This window comes from Trachinotus anak, unplaced genomic scaffold (genome assembly GCF_046630095.1).
Source record: "Trachinotus anak isolate AG129_WGS33_773 ecotype Australia unplaced genomic scaffold, CSIRO_AGI_Tana_v1 ptg000031l, whole genome shotgun sequence".
NCBI classification, from domain to species: Eukaryota; Metazoa; Chordata; class Actinopteri; order Carangiformes; family Carangidae; genus Trachinotus; species Trachinotus anak.
Genome location: NW_027273882.1, coordinates 9,032,501 through 9,049,990, shown reverse-complemented (window position 1 = coordinate 9,049,990; position 17,490 = coordinate 9,032,501). Strand labels below are relative to the sequence as shown.

General features: G+C 46.0%; 1 protein-coding gene across 4 annotated transcripts in view; it reads left to right on the top strand.

Annotated features, from left to right (window-relative positions):
* The first annotated feature begins 684 nt into the window (after positions 1-684).
* mboat2b (membrane bound O-acyltransferase domain containing 2b) overlaps positions 685-17,490 on the top strand; it is an 18,150-nt gene continuing 1,344 nt past the window's right edge. Inside the window, exons 1-14 of one of the 4 annotated variants that reach the window (XR_011686438.1) lie at positions 685-1,291; positions 10,144-10,289; positions 10,961-11,038; positions 12,691-12,786; positions 12,909-12,964; positions 13,048-13,102; positions 13,886-14,069; positions 14,327-14,519; positions 14,597-14,700; positions 14,846-14,910; positions 15,261-15,393; positions 15,520-15,671; positions 16,045-16,340; positions 16,599-17,490. The exon at positions 16,599-17,490 is cut by the window's right edge and continues 1,344 nt beyond it. Coding sequence is in view for 3 of the 4 variants with exons in the window: in XM_071467325.1 (XP_071323426.1) it covers positions 899-1,291; positions 10,144-10,289; positions 10,961-11,038; positions 12,691-12,786; positions 12,909-12,964; positions 13,048-13,102; positions 13,886-14,069; positions 14,327-14,519; positions 14,597-14,700; positions 14,846-14,910; positions 15,261-15,393; positions 15,520-15,671; positions 16,045-16,216 (1,827 nt within the window). In the remaining variant the exon portion in view is untranslated. Of the gene's footprint in view, positions 1,292-1,688; positions 6,014-10,143; positions 10,290-10,960; positions 11,039-12,317; positions 12,536-12,690; positions 12,787-12,908; positions 12,965-13,047; positions 13,103-13,885; positions 14,070-14,326; positions 14,520-14,596; positions 14,701-14,845; positions 14,911-15,260; positions 15,394-15,519; positions 15,672-16,044 lie in introns of those variants that run through there. The other 3 variants (XM_071467325.1, XM_071467326.1, XM_071467327.1) reach the window with 3 other exon arrangements.

Below are 17,490 nucleotides of genomic sequence, written 5' to 3'. Positions count from 1 at the left end.
TGATTGATTGGTTGATTGATCGATCTAAACATTCCCCAGGCCACACCAGGATGATCACATGAAACATCAAAATAGACAAAAATGAGAAGTGTCCTGTCATGACGAAGCAGTGTCGTCTGTCTTTGTGCATTTCTCTGTAAATCTCCACATTAAGGAGTCGAGTCGACACAGAACCACATCAGAAAACAGCCCGACTCCTGGACCGGGATCCACTGGAGCCTCAGGCTCACAGCATGGCCACAGAGTCAGAGGCCTTTCTCAAATCCACACTGTTTTTGATCTATTGGAACAAACAGGATCAGAAATGATGTCTGACAGATGTTTGAACAGCTGTGCTCACCTGATACAGTCACACAGGCAGACTGTTTTCAGTCCCTCTCCCTCTGTTGTGGATCAGTTACCACAGAAAACACTGAGCTTGACTTTTCCCCTCCTTGTTAGTAATTAGTACAAACAGCAGTTTGTGTTAATGAATAATGATCAAACAAGTAAAAACAACAACAAAGGCCTTAATATTGGACTTTAACTCATACTGAGTAAAATATCAACACATTCAATTACCACAAACAAATTCCCACATGAACCTGGAGGCCTCAGGGCCCCTGAGCCAGAGGGACCAAGTCTAGTAGACCTGTGTCCCCACAGACTCAGATTGGGGGGGGGTAGAAGAGGAGGAAAAAGAGGGGAAGACAAACGGACAGGTGGGGGGACACAAAGAGACAGAAAACATTTGTCAGTCTGGGAGTCTTACTCCTATACTGGAGGGCTGGGGGCCATATGTCTGTGTCCAGGGGCCCATTGTGTCCCAATCCATGTTGAAGGAGGAAGAGGAGAAGAAATGAAGATCGAAAAATAAATATCATCAGGAAAAGGAGGGGGGGCAGAGGAGAGACAGAAGATGGGAGTAAGAAAAGAGAGAGGAGGAGGAGAGGGACTGGGGGAGGACAAAGGAGGAGAGGAAGGGCCTCAAAAGATGGATGTGAACAGGGGGGAAAGGGAGGGGGGATCAGATGGAGGAGGGAGGAGGCAGACAGACAGGGTGAGGAGGAGTAGGAGGAGGAACAGGAAGGAGAGGAGGAAGGAGCATCATCAGGACACACAGACCGACGGACAGACCGGGGAATCACGGAGCCTCCGCCGCCGCCTCCAAGCTGCTGCAGCCGGACACACAAGCAGCAGACCCGGCCACAGACCCGGAGCCATGGCCGCTGACGGCAGCCGATCCACGGCCTGCACCGGCTCCAGCCTGCTGCAGCCGGTCAGTGAGATCACCAACCTGCCGCTGGACCAGGTAAGACCCACCGGGACATCCCCTCCACATCAACACAGGGGCCGAGCCTCCGAGCCCGGTAGCGGTGGCGGCGGAGGTCGGTCCCGGAGCTCCGGGGCGGAGACCGGCGGCTGCTGGGTCTCAGATTCACGGCGTTGAAAGCGACACGGCCGCAGAGAGTGTGACTAATAAACAGGGCGGTGAGACAGGCTGGAAACGACGGGTCTGTCCAAAATGGACGGAGGCCTGGTGTCGGTGCAGACGGTCCGGTCAGCGGGACGTGGAGGCTGTTTAACGGTGTGGTTGTGTGTCCCTGAGCCGCAGCAGGACGGCGGCTGTCTGGCAGCCTGGCGGGGCTCCTGGTTCATTCTGATGTGATGTGGAATAACTGTCTGTGGGAATAACTGTCTGTGGAATAACTGTCTGTGGAATAACTGTCTGTGGAATAACTGTCTGTGGAATAACTGTCCTGATCAGCTGGTTTGTCTTTCACGTCCACCAGTGCTGAGATGATGATCTGAGCACAGAGCCGCTCATAAAACCTGAGACCAGTGATCTTTGATTTAAGAAACAGTCTGAAACAGTCATGTGAGATATAATATAATATATCAGCATTCTGTCACTGTACACATCTGATGACAGTCGAGTTTAAATAACTTTAATCTGCAGCAGAATGAATGAATGAAATCAGGCTGTCCTGTAAAAAACGCGCCCACAGGTCGTCTGTTACCATGACCATCCTTAGGTTCTGTTGCTAGGCGACATCTAGTGGTCGTAGTGATGATGACAGGAGCAAAGGGAAAAGTGCGGTGACGTAGTTTATAGAGCGACAGAGTCCACGTCAGGAGGAGGTTGGGGTGGATGGATGAATATGACCCAGGAGAGCGGTGTTCGATTCCCACGTGACAGGAGCAGTTTATGTTGTTTCTATTGTTATTATTGTTACCATGACAACAGAGATCGTCTGATGTTGAGGAAGAACTTATTTTAACCCAAATCACCATCTTTACTAAACCTAACCAAGACGTGACTGTTATTATAGTAACCATGGTGACGAAGGTGGGAACGCCTCTGTTGGTACAGTCTGCGGGTCTATTATTGCTGGGTGGTATTTATTGGGCGTTATTTGAGGAGACACTGCTGTGGGTGGTATCAGAGGGTTGATGGTGGTTCAGGTTGGAGGACTGGTTGAGGACTGGTTGAGGACCGGTTGGAGGACCGGTTGGAGGACCGGTTGAGGACTGGTTGAGGACCCGTTGAGGACCGGTTGAGGACCGGTTGGAGGACCGGTTGAGGACCGGTTGGAGGACCGGTTGGAGGACCGGTTGGAGGACCGGTTGAGGACCGGTTGGAGGACCGGTTGGAGGACCGGTTGGAGGACCGGTTGGAGGACCGGTTGAGGACCGGTTGAGGACCGGTTGGAGGACCGGTTGGAGGACCGGTTGGAGGACTGGTTGAGGACTGGTTGGAGGACTGGTTGATCTGGTTTACAATATTATTATATTATACAGGCTCTGGTTGTGGTAGTCTGAGGGTTCTGTGTAGTATCTCAGCTGATCCTAGGACTTCAGATGTTGTACCATCACCATCCACATCTGTCCCAGTTGTTCCTCCATCTTCACTCCTCCACCTTGGTCGACCCTGAAGTCCCAGACTCTGGTCTCAGACTAAATGCTGGTAATTTACCACTGGGAGAGTGGAGTTCATTAGTCACGGTGGTCAGTGACGACCTGTCTACGCCTCAGTCTGACTGTAATCACTCAGTTTACACAATGAGCAACACATCACTACCTGTGAACCTGATCACATGGTACAGGTCAGAGTACTACACACTGAGAGTACTACACACCGAGTACTACACTGAACCACCTCTGACAGTCTGATGTGGATCGGGGCCTGACAGGACAAACTCAGGGCTGAATAGTTGCTGCAGGAAGTGAAGATGCTCTGTTGCTTCAGCCAGCTGTTCTAAAATGACGATGTAATGATGTCGACGATTGGTCGATCAGGTGTTGAAATGGTTAATGGATCAGAACTGTCTGTTGTTCCTCTGGGTCTCAGTCTGTTAGTCACACTAACTGAACCAGTTCTGACCCGACCCCCCTAAACTAAACATCTGTGTGTGAAGGCTTCACTGTTGTCATGTGACTGTTCCCATTTCTAACATGTGGTCAGTTTATTGAATTAACATCTGTTTGGAACTTTTCTCTGATGCTTTCGGTCAGTGTACATGGTCATCATCCCGGGGAGCTCAGGTCCGTCTCAGCGGCCCTCTGGTCACTCACCTCTGGCTCTGAGGTCTGTGTATGCACCGGGGAAGATTCTGTGGGGGTCTGAGCTGGTTCTGGATCTGGTTTTGAGTGTAGAACAGAGACTGAGGCAGCCTGAGAACCAGAGTGTTACAGAGCTGAGGCTGTTGTGTAAACTGAGACCAGGATGAGTCTGATCCATCAGAAACCACAGCCTCTGTGTGTGTGTGTGTGTGTGTGTGTGTGTGTGAGATGTATAATAACAGTGTTGCGACTGTAATATTGCTGCAGATCAGGGCCAGATGTTTCTCCACAGCTGGAGGATTTAAGTGTTGATGTGACCTGTGTGACTCTCAGTGTGTGTGACAGAAACACACAGGGTCAAAGTGCACAGTCACTGAACAGCTGGTTTTAAACCAGCTGCCACAGCTGGAGATGACACACACATCATTGTCCTATAAACCAGCTGTGTCTGTTCTCCAACAGCTGTTTATCTCCACATCCAGCTGATGAGCCATGTGTGTCTGTGTCACCTGATGAATCTCAGTGCAGTGTTCCTGCTCTTTTAGCTCTGTGTTTGGTCTCCACCATTCTCTTAGTCACTGCCCAGAGCTCATGACCGTAGGTGAGGGTTGGAACAAAGATTCCCAGGGAATCGAGAGCTTTTCCTCTTCTGCTCAGCTCCCTCTTCACTACGGCCACGTAAGATCCACATTACTGATGGCGCTGCTCCGATCTGTCAGTAACTTTCCCGCTCCATCCTTCCCTCACTCCGCAACAACCCAGAGGGAGCACTCTCCTGTTTTGCTTGGAGGTGCTGACCGCCGCCCAGGCTGCTTCACACTCAGCTGCAAACCGTCCCAGTGAGAAGTGGAGGTCACGTTCTGATGAAGCCGACAAAACCACATCATCTGCGAAGATCAAAGATGCAATGCTGAGGCTGTGCCTTGAGATCCTGTCCATGAATATAACAAACAGGGTCAGAGACAAGGGACAACCTTGGTGGAGTCCAACTCTCACTGAAAACCTGCTTGACCTCATGCTGAGCAAATGGACACAGCTCTCACTTTGGTAATACAGGGACGAATGAGTCGTAACAACGGGCCCAGTACCTCAAAGTGTTTTATTGAAACTTAATATGTTTGGAACAACCAATGGCTCCCCAAGTTTTTAGAGCAGTAAAAAAAGGCGTACAGGACGGTGCAGGAGGGTTTAATGAATGCCATATACCAGGTCACGGTCTAAATGTCAGGTGTAAATAGCCACATTGGCTATCCGCCCCAGGTGCAAATAACATTGTTAGCTACAGACACCTGGCTGCAAATAGCATCTGTAAATTTAAGAGCACTGAACGTTGACTGAAAATCTCCTCAGTTAGCTGTAAATCAACAGAGACTCTGGGACTGTGGCTGGATCCTCCTGAGAAAACATGAATAACTGAGTTTGATAAGCAGAAGACGTCTGTCCTCCAGAAAACAAGCTGCTACAAGGACGTGAGCTTAATGAAGCTCCTGCTCTCAGCATCCATCTTTTTCCAGCTGTTCACTGAAGCAGCAGAGTGAGACTTCATCATGTCGGAGGTCGTCTCCTCTTCAGCGTTAATTTACTCTTTTAGCTCAGTGACTTCTGTTCAGCCTCCGACTGCAGGAAATCAAAACGATGAACACACAGATGATAAGAATAATAATTACTGTTATTCATCTCTGCTGCTCCAAACCTCTCACATCCTTTACTTCAGTACCAATACTGCAACATGAAATAATCCACAGTGAAACCATTTAAGTACTATGAGCAAAATGTGGCTGAAGTATCAAAAGTAAAAGTCCTGTGATGTTTATATGTTATGTTGCTGGATTATTATCACTGGAGCATTCATTCGTTAGCAGGATGTTAGTGCTGTTTTTGGCCATTTCACATCTCTTTGTGGTGGTTTGTGTTTCTTTGTAGTCTTTTAACTGAGCTCTTTTACGTAACAGACACTTCATACAGCGGCCCCAGTCCGGGGGCCCCTGAGCCTCTCTAACCACTAATCCGTACACAGATTATTATATTACCAGGAAGTACTGAAAAAATGTAACACTAATGTCAATAAATTCATGTACTTCAGAAATAATTCTCGGTCTTATTCTTTCTTTTTGGTCATTATTCAACTCAGATTACCATGGAAATGGTTTTGAATTTCATTCTGTGTGGTATTAAGATGGTCCTAAATTTAATTTGGTGAAGACATGAAACCCTCATAGTAGCTGTGTGTGAATGGGGGAATAAAAAGCTGTAAACTTTAAAGCACTCAGGGATAAAAAGCTCAGGAAATGCAGCCATTTACGTTTCCAGCCATTTTCGGCAGCTGTTGAACATGTTACACAGGACGTGATGGACCAGACTTGATGACTTCATGATGGTGTCACTGAGAACTAAACACAAGATCAACTCCTCCTCTCTGTCTCCTCTGGACTTTGTAGAAGATGATGTATTTTTCTACGGATGCCTTTGTGTGAGTAATCTGTCAAACGGACAGCAGGTCGTAGCTCAGAGACTATAAATATCTTCTGAAGGTCTAATTTTATCAGCAGAGATGTTAGAGACCGTTCAACAGCAGAGAGCTGACTGCAGCTTCCTGAGAAACCCCACACCGAGAAATACTCAGCCTCATGTGGACAACGGATGAACTACTGCTTCTATCACTGCTGCTGCTGCTACTGCTAACTGTACTGCTGCTGCTGCTACTGCTAACTGTACTGCTGCTGCTACTGCTAACTGTACTGCTGCTGCTGCTGCTGCTAACAGTACTGCTGCTGCTACTGCTAACTGTACTGCTGCTGCTACTGCTAACAGTACTGCTGCTGCTACTGCTAACTGTACTGCTGCTGCTGCTGCTGCTAACAGTACTGCTGCTGCTACTGCTAACTGTACTGCTGCTGCTACTGCTAACTGTACTGCTACTGCTGCTGCTACTGCTAACTGTACTGCTGCTGCTGCTACTGCTAACAGTACTGCTGCTGCTGCTGCTACTGCTAACTGTACTGCTGCTGCTGCTGCTGCTAACAGTACTGCTGCTGCTACTACTGCTGCTACTGCTGCTGCTACTGCTAACAGTACTGCTGCTGCTGCTACTTCTAACTGTACTACTGCTGCTACTGCTGCTGCTACTGCTAACTGTACTGCTGCTGCTACTGCTAACAGTACTGCTGCTACTGCTAACTGTACTACTGCTGCTACTGCTGCTGCTACTGCTAACTGTACTGCTGCTGCTACTGCTAACAGTACTGCTGCTGCTACTGCTCACTGTACTGCTGCTGCTGCTACTGCTTACTGTACTACTGCTGCTACTGCTAACAGTACTGCTGCTGCTACTGCTAACAGTACTGCTACTGCTGCTGCTACTGCTAACTGTACTGCTGCTACTGCTACTGCTAACAGTACTGCTGCTGCTGCTGCTACTGCTAACTGTACTGCTGCTGCTACTGCTAACTGTACTACTGCTGCTACTGCTAACTGTACTACTGCTGCTACTGCTAACAGTACTGCTACTGCTGCTACTGCTAACTGTACTGCTGCTGCTACTGCTAACTGTACTACTGCTATTGCTACCTGTAGTACTACTGCTGCTGCTACTGCTAACTGTACTACTACTGCTGCTACTGCTAACAGTACTGCTACTGCTGCAGCTACTGCTAACTGTACTACTGCTGCTACTGCTAACAGTATTGCTGCTGCTGCTACTGCTAACAGTACTGCTGCTACTGCTAACTGTACTACTGCTGCTACTGCTACCTGTAGTACTACTGCTGCTGCTACTGCTAACTGTACTGCTGCTACTGCTAACAGTACTACTGCTGCTACTGCTAACAGTACTGCTGCTGCTGCTACCTGTAGTACTACTGCTGCTGCTACTGCTAACTGTACTGCTGCTACTGCTACTGCTAACTGTACTACTGCTACTGCTAACTGTACTACTGCTACTGCTAACAGTACTGCTACTGCTGCTGCTACTGCTAACTGTACTACTACTGCTGCTACTGCTACTGCTAACAGTACTGCTACTGCTGCTACTGCTAACTGTACTACTGCTGCTGCTACTGCTAACTGTACTGCTACTGCTGCTGTTACTGCTAACAGTACTGCTGCTACTGCTACTGCTAACTGTACTACTGCTGCTGCTGCTACTGCTAACTGTACTACTGCTGCTGCTGCTACTGCTAACTGTAGTGCTGCTGCTGCTACTGCTAACAGTACTGCTGCTGCTGCTGCTACTGCTAACTGTACTGCTGCTGCTGCTGCTGCTAACAGTACTGCTGCTGCTACTACTGCTAACTGTACTACTGCTGCTACTGCTGCTGCTACTGCTAACAGTACTGCTGCTGCTGCTACTTCTAACTGTACTACCGCTGCTACTGCTGCTGCTACTGCTAACTGTACAGCTGCTGCTACTGCTAACAGTACTGCTGCTACTGCTAACTGTACTACTGCTGCTACTGCTGCTGCTACTGCTAACTGTACTGCTGCTGCTACTGCTAACAGTACTGCTGCTGCTACTGCTCACTGTACTGCTGCTACTGCTACTGCTAACAGTACTACTGCTACTGCTACTGCTAACTGTACTACTACTGCTGCTACTGCTAACAGTACTGCTACTGCTGCTGCTACTGCTAACTGTACTACTGCTGCTACTGCTAACTGTACTGCTGCTACTGCTAACTGTAGTACTACTGCTGCTGCTACTGCTAACTGTACTGCTGCTACTGCTAACTGTACTACTGCTACTGCTAACAGTACTGCTACTGCTGCTGCTACTGCTAACTGTACTACTACTGCTGCTACTGCTACTGCTAACAGTACTGCTACTGCTGCTACTGCTAACTGTACTACTGCTGCTGCTACTGCTAACTGTACTGCTACTGCTGCTGTTACTGCTAACAGTACTGCTGCTACTGCTACTGCTAACTGTACTACTGCTGCTGCTGCTACTGCTAACTGTACTACTGCTGCTGCTGCTACTGCTAACAGTACTGCTGCTGCTGCTGCTACTGCTAACTGTACTGCTGCTGCTGCTGCTGCTAACAGTACTGCTGCTGCTACTACTGCTAACTGTACTACTGCTGCTACTGCTGCTGCTACTGCTAACAGTACTGCTGCTGCTGCTACTTCTAACTGTACTACCGCTGCTACTGCTGCTGCTACTGCTAACTGTACTGCTGCTGCTACTGCTAACAGTACTGCTGCTACTGCTAACTGTACTACTGCTGCTACTGCTGCTGCTACTGCTAACTGTACTGCTGCTGCTACTGCTAACAGTACTGCTGCTGCTACTGCTCACTGTACTGCTGCTACTGCTACTGCTAACTGTACTGCTGCTGCTGCTACTGCTTACTGTACTACTGCTGCTACTGCTAACAGTACTGCTGCTGCTACTGCTAACAGTACTGCTACTGCTGCTGCTACTGCTAACTGTACTGCTGCTACTGCTACTGCTAACAGTACTGCTGCTGCTGCTACTGCTAACTGTACTGCTGCTGCTACTGCTAACTGTACTACTGCTGCTACTGCTAACAGTACTGCTACTGCTGCTACTGCTAACTGTACTGCTGCTGCTACTGCTAACTGTACTACTGCTACTGCTACCTGTAGTACTACTGCTGCTGCTACTGCTAACTGTACTGCTGCTACTGCTACTGCTAACAGTACTACTGCTACTGCTACTGCTAACTGTACTACTACTGCTGCTACTGCTAACAGTACTGCTACTGCTGCTGCTACTGCTAACTGCACTACTGCTGCTACTGCTAACTGTACTGCTGCTACTGCTAACTGTAGTACTACTGCTGCTGCTACTGCTAACTGTACTGCTGCTACTGCTACTGCTAACTGTACTGCTGCTACTGCTACTGCTAACAGTACTACTGCTACTGCTAACTGTACTACTACTGCTGCTACTGCTAACAGTACTGCTACTGCTGCTGCTACTGCTAACTGTACTGCTACTGCTGCTGTTACTGCTAACAGTACTGCTGCTACTGCTACTGCTAACTGTACTACTGCTGCTGCTGCTACTGCTAGCTGTACTACTGCTGCTGCTGCTACTGCTAGCTGTACTACTGCTGCTACTGCTAACAACACTACTACTATTGCTGCTAGCACTAACATTACTATTAACAACTACTGCTAATACTGTCAACATTACCATTATTACTGCCACTAACAGCAGTTAACATTTTACAGCTGCAACTGCTACTACTAGAACTACTACCACTACTACTGCTACTACTAGAACTACTACCACTACTACTGCTACTACTAGAACTACTACCACTACTACTGCTACTACTAGAACTACTACCACTACTACTGCTACTACTAGAACTACTACCACTACTGCTGCTACTGCTACAACTACTACCACTACTACTGCTACTGCTACAACTACTACCACTACTACTGCTACTACTAGAACTACTACCACTACTGCTGCTACTGCTACAACTGCTGCAGCAGTAGCAGCAGTAGTGATGTTGTTAGCAGAGTGTTGCTACTGCTAACAACATGTCTTGTGTTGCTGCTGAATCCTGCCTGTTGGGTTATATGTTAATGTTGTAGCTGTGTCTTTTTCCCTCTCTCTGTCCGCAGGTAAACTTTGTGGTGTGTCAGCTCTGCGCTTTGCTGTCGGCCTTCTGGTTTCGTCTCTTCCTCCATCCCAGTAAAACCAGTCCCTTCATCAGGCATGTGGTGGCAACTCTGCTGGGACTCTACTTCGCTCTATTCTGCTTCGGCTGGTAAGTTGACTGTGATACTGCACCGTTACTGGAGAGTTTTAAAATCTGACAACGTTTTGTCGGTCATGTTTTGGGTACTGGTTACAGAAGAGTAACAGTTTTCAGGACATTTTACAGTGTTGTGAGGTGGACAAACCGAGATGGAGTCAGTTCCTACATGATATAATTTTGACATTTCTGTACCAACATTTACTGTTATTTATCATTAATACAGATACAAACTACAACATGACTTTAAAGTACTGTAATGGGAATACTTTGTTGAAATATTTGTTCGAAAGAAATCACCGTGAACATCTGCTTTACAGAAACCACTGAACCTTTTTAGGGCAAATCCAGAAACAGGTGGTGCTGTGACTTCCTATTATCTCAGAAATGAACCGTACAATACTCGATGAGCTAATGTCGGTGATATCTAACGCTGACTCTTGAGTGTTGTAGTGCTCACTTGCAGGTCTAGTTTGGAAATGAAACGTTGTATTTATGAGGTGTTGCGTTAGGATCCAATGAGCTACGAGCTGAGAGCCACACACAGACCAGCACTGCTGGTTTGGGTCTGAACAATATAAAATAACAACAGGCTGATCCTGTAAAACTACATTTTGTGATATATCATTAGGTTGTTGTAGTGTTTGGAGGTGAATCAACAGAGGTGTGTCTGTGTTTTACAGGTACGCTCTTCACTTCCTGGTTCAGAGCGGACTCACCTACGGCATCATGATCCTGACCGGAGTCGAACACATGCACAAGTAAGCTTCAGAAAGTCCTGTAATCAGTGGCTCATCACATCTGTAGTGAAATCACAGTTTTAGATCGGAGGTCACTGTAGTGTTTGAGAGGGATGCTGTAGTTTGACTGTTGCAGACTGCAGATTTCCCCACCGTGGGACTAATAAAGGCTATCTTAGACTCAGTGGCTGGACTGTTTCTCTGGGACCGGTCCACCGTGGGGTGTTGTGAGTGAGCCCAGCGGCTGTTCTTGTTCTAATGACATTACTGAGGACAGAGTGATCCCCAGCTGCACTTTATTGATCCAAGGCCGGGGCAGGGGTCAACAAAGTGTTTTAACCAACAGATGTCACCGGTGAGCTTTCCAACCATTATAACTAGGTTTTCAACCGAGTCGCCCCAAAGTCCCCGATGTTTAGGCCCAGCAGGGGGGCAGCTCGGGCCCCGCAGGCTGATGGGTTTGGAATACACTGGTGGAGTCCCTGACCTGAAGCAGTCTGGTGTTTGGAGGGTTCTGATGGATCCACTCTGGGTGTGGAAACATTAAAAGTCCCAGAGGAAGAAGCAGCAGTCGCCATTAATCAGTCCAGAGATAAGGAGAAGCTTCAGTCAGATCCATTAAAGTCAGAGCAGACTGAGGGTTATAGAGATGAAGCTTTGTATTACCTCCGAGTCCTCTGGGACATTTGATGTGGGCAGAGATTGACTCTGTTAATATGACTTGTATTAAATTCAGTTGTTTTCAGCTGTTTTTGTAGAAGACATCGTCTATTTTCTGTTTCCATCATTTCCTGAACTTTAGATTTTTTATTTCTTTATGTGACACTGATGCATTTGGCTGATGTTAAATGAAATCAGAGTTTTACAACATGTTTCTACTCCTCGTATCTTTACTCTGTATTCTTCTGTTGTACTGGCATCAGTATCCAAAGTTTCCAACGTCAGCCATAAACAAGACAGAAAGGCCAAGATATGTCAGACAGTTTGCTCCCTTATCAGCTTGTGACCACTTGAATGAAACATTCATGATCAGTAAATAAGATGTAATGACTGGTTTCTAACAGACTGTGAAGCAGCTGTAATCAGATGTAAGTCTGACTCCTCCTCCATCAGTGGAGGCTGCTGTTGAAACAGACACATTAACAATGAAAGTCTTTAAATCTGCTTATAGCTACATCACAGTGTGTCATTTCAGACAGGTGTTCGTCAGGTGGATACAGGGCTTTAAAGGCCTCATCAGCAGCTCCTCTGTGGACAGATCAGGGCTTCACTTCACCAGGTCCACTTGATTAGACTGCCATCTGCTGGTTCACCTCAGAAACACATCAGCAAAGGCTCCACACAAACTGATGAGGGTTACATTAAAGGTCCATCCACAGACACATCTGGATCCTGCAGATTTAAGAAGCTTCACTGGTTGACGATGGGGAAACAACCATGTAGAGAAAACTGTCGCTGCCTGATGTTCAAGTCATGGTGACTGCTTCAGCTGAACTCCTTTATTCGGGGCCTGAGGAGGTAAAGTTTTCCAACAGTTCACATTTGTGGCCCCTGGAGGAATTTGACCCTCCTGAACCCTTTAGACTAAATGAGCTCCGAGGTCTTTCCTCTAGCGCCACCTGCAGGGCAAACGGTACATGTTCATCTCCACTGTGACTGTGCTGTGTTTTCAGATACTGCCTGCTGGTGGCTCTCAGCTATCTGAGTCTGTGTCAGATCACTCGAGTCTACGTCTTCGACTACGGCATGTACTCTGCCGACTTCACCGGGTAAGACTGAGACTCCCTCAGCCCATGTCCTGACCTCCAGACTGTATCTGATCAACCTGGATCATGTTTGTGCTTTGTTTGTCTCAGTAACTCAACCCTCACTGCTGTCGTTCTCTCTCCAGTCCCATGATGGTGATAACACAAAAAATCACCAGCCTGGCATTTGAAATCCATGACGGTGAGCATGTGATTACATGAAGCATCTCAAAAGGAAAGCAGTGGAAAGCAGCTTATATTCAGTTTCTATGTCTTCTTCTACAGGAATGGCTCGAAAAGAGGAGCATCTGACTCCAGGACAGAAGATTCTGGCCATAAGGTTTGTTTCACTGTGTCACTTTTATCCCTGCAGATTAACACCACAAGTTACAACGTCGCCAACCTGACTGTTAATAAATATACGTATCTACTATTCACATTTTTACCATAAATGCACAATTTATATTAAAACTAAATATTAAAAGAAGGCACACTTACTCATGCGTTTGTTTGTTGTGAACTACGGCGTTACAAAGAAAATGTGCCAGTTAAGCTTCTGTCTCTCTCACACAGAATAAACAGAATTTAGACTTCGCTTATTTTCTGTACATGAAACACAATGTATCAGAGGAATGTCACCTTTTGGTTCCAGTGTAATTTAGTGAAATGTAAAGTTTAACTATAGACATATGTGTCTAAACTAACTGCCATACTGCTGCCAAAATGAATATTAAATTACTACAAAATAAAGAACATTTATTTGTCCTCAGTTCTCCTCTGAACACAGAACATTTTGCCACTTTAGTGGATTATGGTTATTTATTACAGCAAAAACTAAAACTTAAACAATACAGTCTAATTCTTTTTTTCATTTAATTATTTCTTTTTCAGTCAACATTGATGTGATTGATGTGTCATATCTAGGCTTTTATTTTGGAGGGTTAATGATCACATTCAGTTGTTTTACTAGTTAAAGTGATTTATTCCAACTTGCTCTGAATGTGAACAGTGTAGGATGATACGAGGGACCCGTGTCTGGACTATACTGGTACCACACCAGTCAGTGGACAGCAGACCTTACTGGTGCAGCAGTAAACCAGTGTGTGTCTGTGTGTGTCTGTAGGAGGATGCCCAGTCTCCTGGAGTACTTCAGCTACAACTGTAACTTCATGGGGATCCTGGCTGGACCCACCTGCTCCTATAATGACTACATCGCCTTTATCGAGGGAGATCCCCGTCGCCATAGAGACCAGGAGGCCGACAGGAAGTCCAACGGCAAGCTGAGGCAGAGCGAGCCATCGCCAAACGTAGGTCACATGACTGCGGCTCCTGTTGTTAAAGTGACTGAGCCTCAGGTCGGTTCCTCCACAACCACACGTTGGATAATCCAGACCTGTTCCCAGAGCTTTTCAAAGCTTTCTCTGGATATAAACCCAGAGCAGCTGGGTCATGATGTAGAGGAGTGATGCTCTGTGTCAAAACCACACGACCCTTTCTGATTCAAGAATATACAACACAGCAACCTAGAAACTGAACTACAATAAACGTGTGTTTGTTTCCTCAGACGGAGGTTGTCCGTAAAGTGGCCACCTCCTTCTTCTGCCTCCTGGTCTTTCTGTCGGTGTGTAAAGTTTTCCCTGTGGAACGAAACATCGACGACGACTTCATAGCCAACACACCCTTCTACGCTCAGGTGGTCTACCTGTACCTGTCCATGTTGACCACCAGACCCAAGTACTACTTCGTCTGGACACTGGGTGGGTGTCAGAAGCCTGAGCCCGTCTCACCTGTCCAACACCTGTCTAACACCTGTCTTTATCCTCTTGAACCTCAGCTGATGCCATCAACAATGCTGCCGGCTTCGGCTTTAACGGCTATGACAGTGATGGCTCTCCTCGCTGGGACCTCATCTCCAACCTGAGGATCCTCAACATCGAGGTGAGGACCATCACTGTCCCGGACACTGTTTATTTTCTGTCACTGTTAGGAGGTTATTGTGTCACTGTTGGGAGGTTATTGTGTTACTGTTGGGAGGTTATTGTGTTACTATTAGGAGACTCAGATTTGCTCTCTCTTGTTCCAGTTTGCCACCAGCTTCAAAGTTTTCCTGGACAACTGGAACATTCAGACAGCTCACTGGCTCAAAAGGTCTGAACACATTTATGTTTGTGATGTGATGTTTGTGTCTCATTTTACATCTCTGTGGTCATTCTCCTTTGTGGTTGATTTTCTCTCTGCTTAGGGGCCCTCATGATGGTATTTTGATGTTTAAGAGGAGACATAAAACATGACAAACTTGAATCATTCAATCAACAGCACTGCAACAAATCCTGCCTTTGTTAATCTCTCTGTCTTTTTGTTGAGGGTGTATCAAGGTGATATTGATTCATCAATCATCAATTTTTAATGTACTAACAGTGAACAGAGACTTAACACTGTCTACATGTAAAACAAATGAACCTGCTGTTTGTGTCTGACCTCTGACCTCTGGTTGACAGGGTGTGTTACGAGCGATGTCCTTACCACCCTACAGCAGCCACCTTCATCCTGTCAGCCATGTGGCATGGAGCTTATCCAGGCTACTACCTCACCTTCCTCACCGGCATCGTCATCACACTGGCGGCTAGAGCGGTGAGCTATGTCTGTGCTAACAGCACTGAGTGATCTCAGGGTCTATGCTAACAGTAGCTCACATTATGTTAAATGATACTGACTTATTGTGCACAGCTACCTGTATTAACTTTTTTTTCCTCTCAGGTCAGACACAACGTTCGGCCACACTTCCTTCAATCACCCTCCCATAAGATGGCCTATGATGTCATCACATGGGCAGCCACTCAGATTGCCATCTGCTACACAGTGGTGCCTTTTGTCCTGTTATCTGTTGGCCCATCTATAAAGTTTTACAGGTCAGTATGTCAGACAGGTTCAACTTCGAGTACGTCAGGTTTAACTTTAATCCAGTCAGGACTAAATCGTGAAAACGTTTTATTCTTTTTAGAGAACTTTCTGACTTTCAGTTTTAACGCTGGTTAAATTTAGTTTCTGTCAGATTTAATTTAGGTTAATTTTTACGCTGTCAGTTTATTTATGGTTTGGCTTTGTGTCCATGAGGTTTACTTCAGCCTAACTTTAAGTTAGTCAAGTTAGAGATAGTCTTGTCTCTCTCAAGTTAACTCAGGTTTAACTTGAGGTTAACTCAGGTTACTTAACTGAGGTTCAAGTCTTTTGTCATTAGGTTGAACTCTGGTTAACTTTATATCTGTCATCCTTCCTGCACAGGTCCTGGTACTTCGGTCTCCACATCGGTTGCGTTCTACTGGCCGTGGTGTTGCCAGTCAAACCGAGACATCTACGCCTCAAAGACCAGCAGAAAAAATTGGCCCAGGAGCCGGTCCAGCACCACCTGGAGGCTTCAGACAGCAACTGCAGCCAGAAAGAGAAAACCACATGAGACAGTTGACGAAGAACAATGCGTATGACATTATTATTCCATTCACTTGTATAGAAAGACGAGGAGGTGAGCCACATCAAACAGACCTTCCTCCTGTCTGGGGTACAGAAACACGATGGTCAAGGTAAAATACTGTATTATTTGGATTCATGGGGCAATGGATATGAAAACATGCCCTGAATTTCGAAGGCCTGTGTTGTACTTGATGAAGTGTCCCATGAACGGATGCCATGATAGCAATTGGACTCCGAAAACCAACAGAACTGAACATTTTTTGGGTCAGGTGGCAGGTTCAGACCAATCTGTAGAAAGTACATATATATACTGAACTGTCATGGCCACTCATGTAGTGTTAAACTGACTCAATTTTCTTTCCTGTCAGAAACCTGCAGACTGTCCATCTGCAGGAATGAAAGAATAAAGGGAGGAATAACTGAAGGGATGACTTGGGAAACTGCGGAACGGATGATTGAACGAGATTATATGAAAAGACAGAGCAAGTGGATGAATAAACGAGTTAGGTGAATGAATGAATGGATGTGCAGGCCAGTGAATTAGTGCATTAAACAAGTAAATGAATGAACAAAGAAAAGGAAGAAAATGATCTTTTCTCCTCCACATTCCTCTGATTTCACAGACTGACTGTCATCGTGTTATAATCTATTCAACCACAACATCACAGTATTCATAGAAATGAGTTTTGGAGAAAGTGCCAATGTTTATTCCACTCAGTCGCCTTAGTTGTTTTGTTTTGTTTTTTTTACAAGAAAAAGAAAATGCCATTTACTCTTTGTCGATGTGTGAGTGGTGACAAGGACGATGGGTTTACATTTGTAGATGTAAATTAGTTTTTGTCAAGTAGTTATTCATGTAATCGGTACCAGTTTATGATAAGGCACCAGTTATAAAGGGTTTATGAGCTGTAATTAATGGCTTTATTAATGGTTATTAAATCTTTTACTAATGCTTTATATATCAGTCATAAGCTATTAGTAAGAACAAGTGTTGGGTTTCCAGGTTGTGGAAAATCCTCCAACAGCACAACACTTTACATTTGTATCTTTCTTTGTTTGCATGCATACCAACAGCTAGTCAACCTCTTTGTATAAATTAACAAATGGTAGTTGTAATATTAATAATCAGTTTTTTAAAATGGATTTTTGTCCAGATATCCTGCAGCTCAGTGGTCAAACAGTCCACTGGAGAACTCCCTAAAACCAAGCTAAAATGTGTTCTTATTAATGTCTTATAACTGATCTGTGAGGCATCAGTAA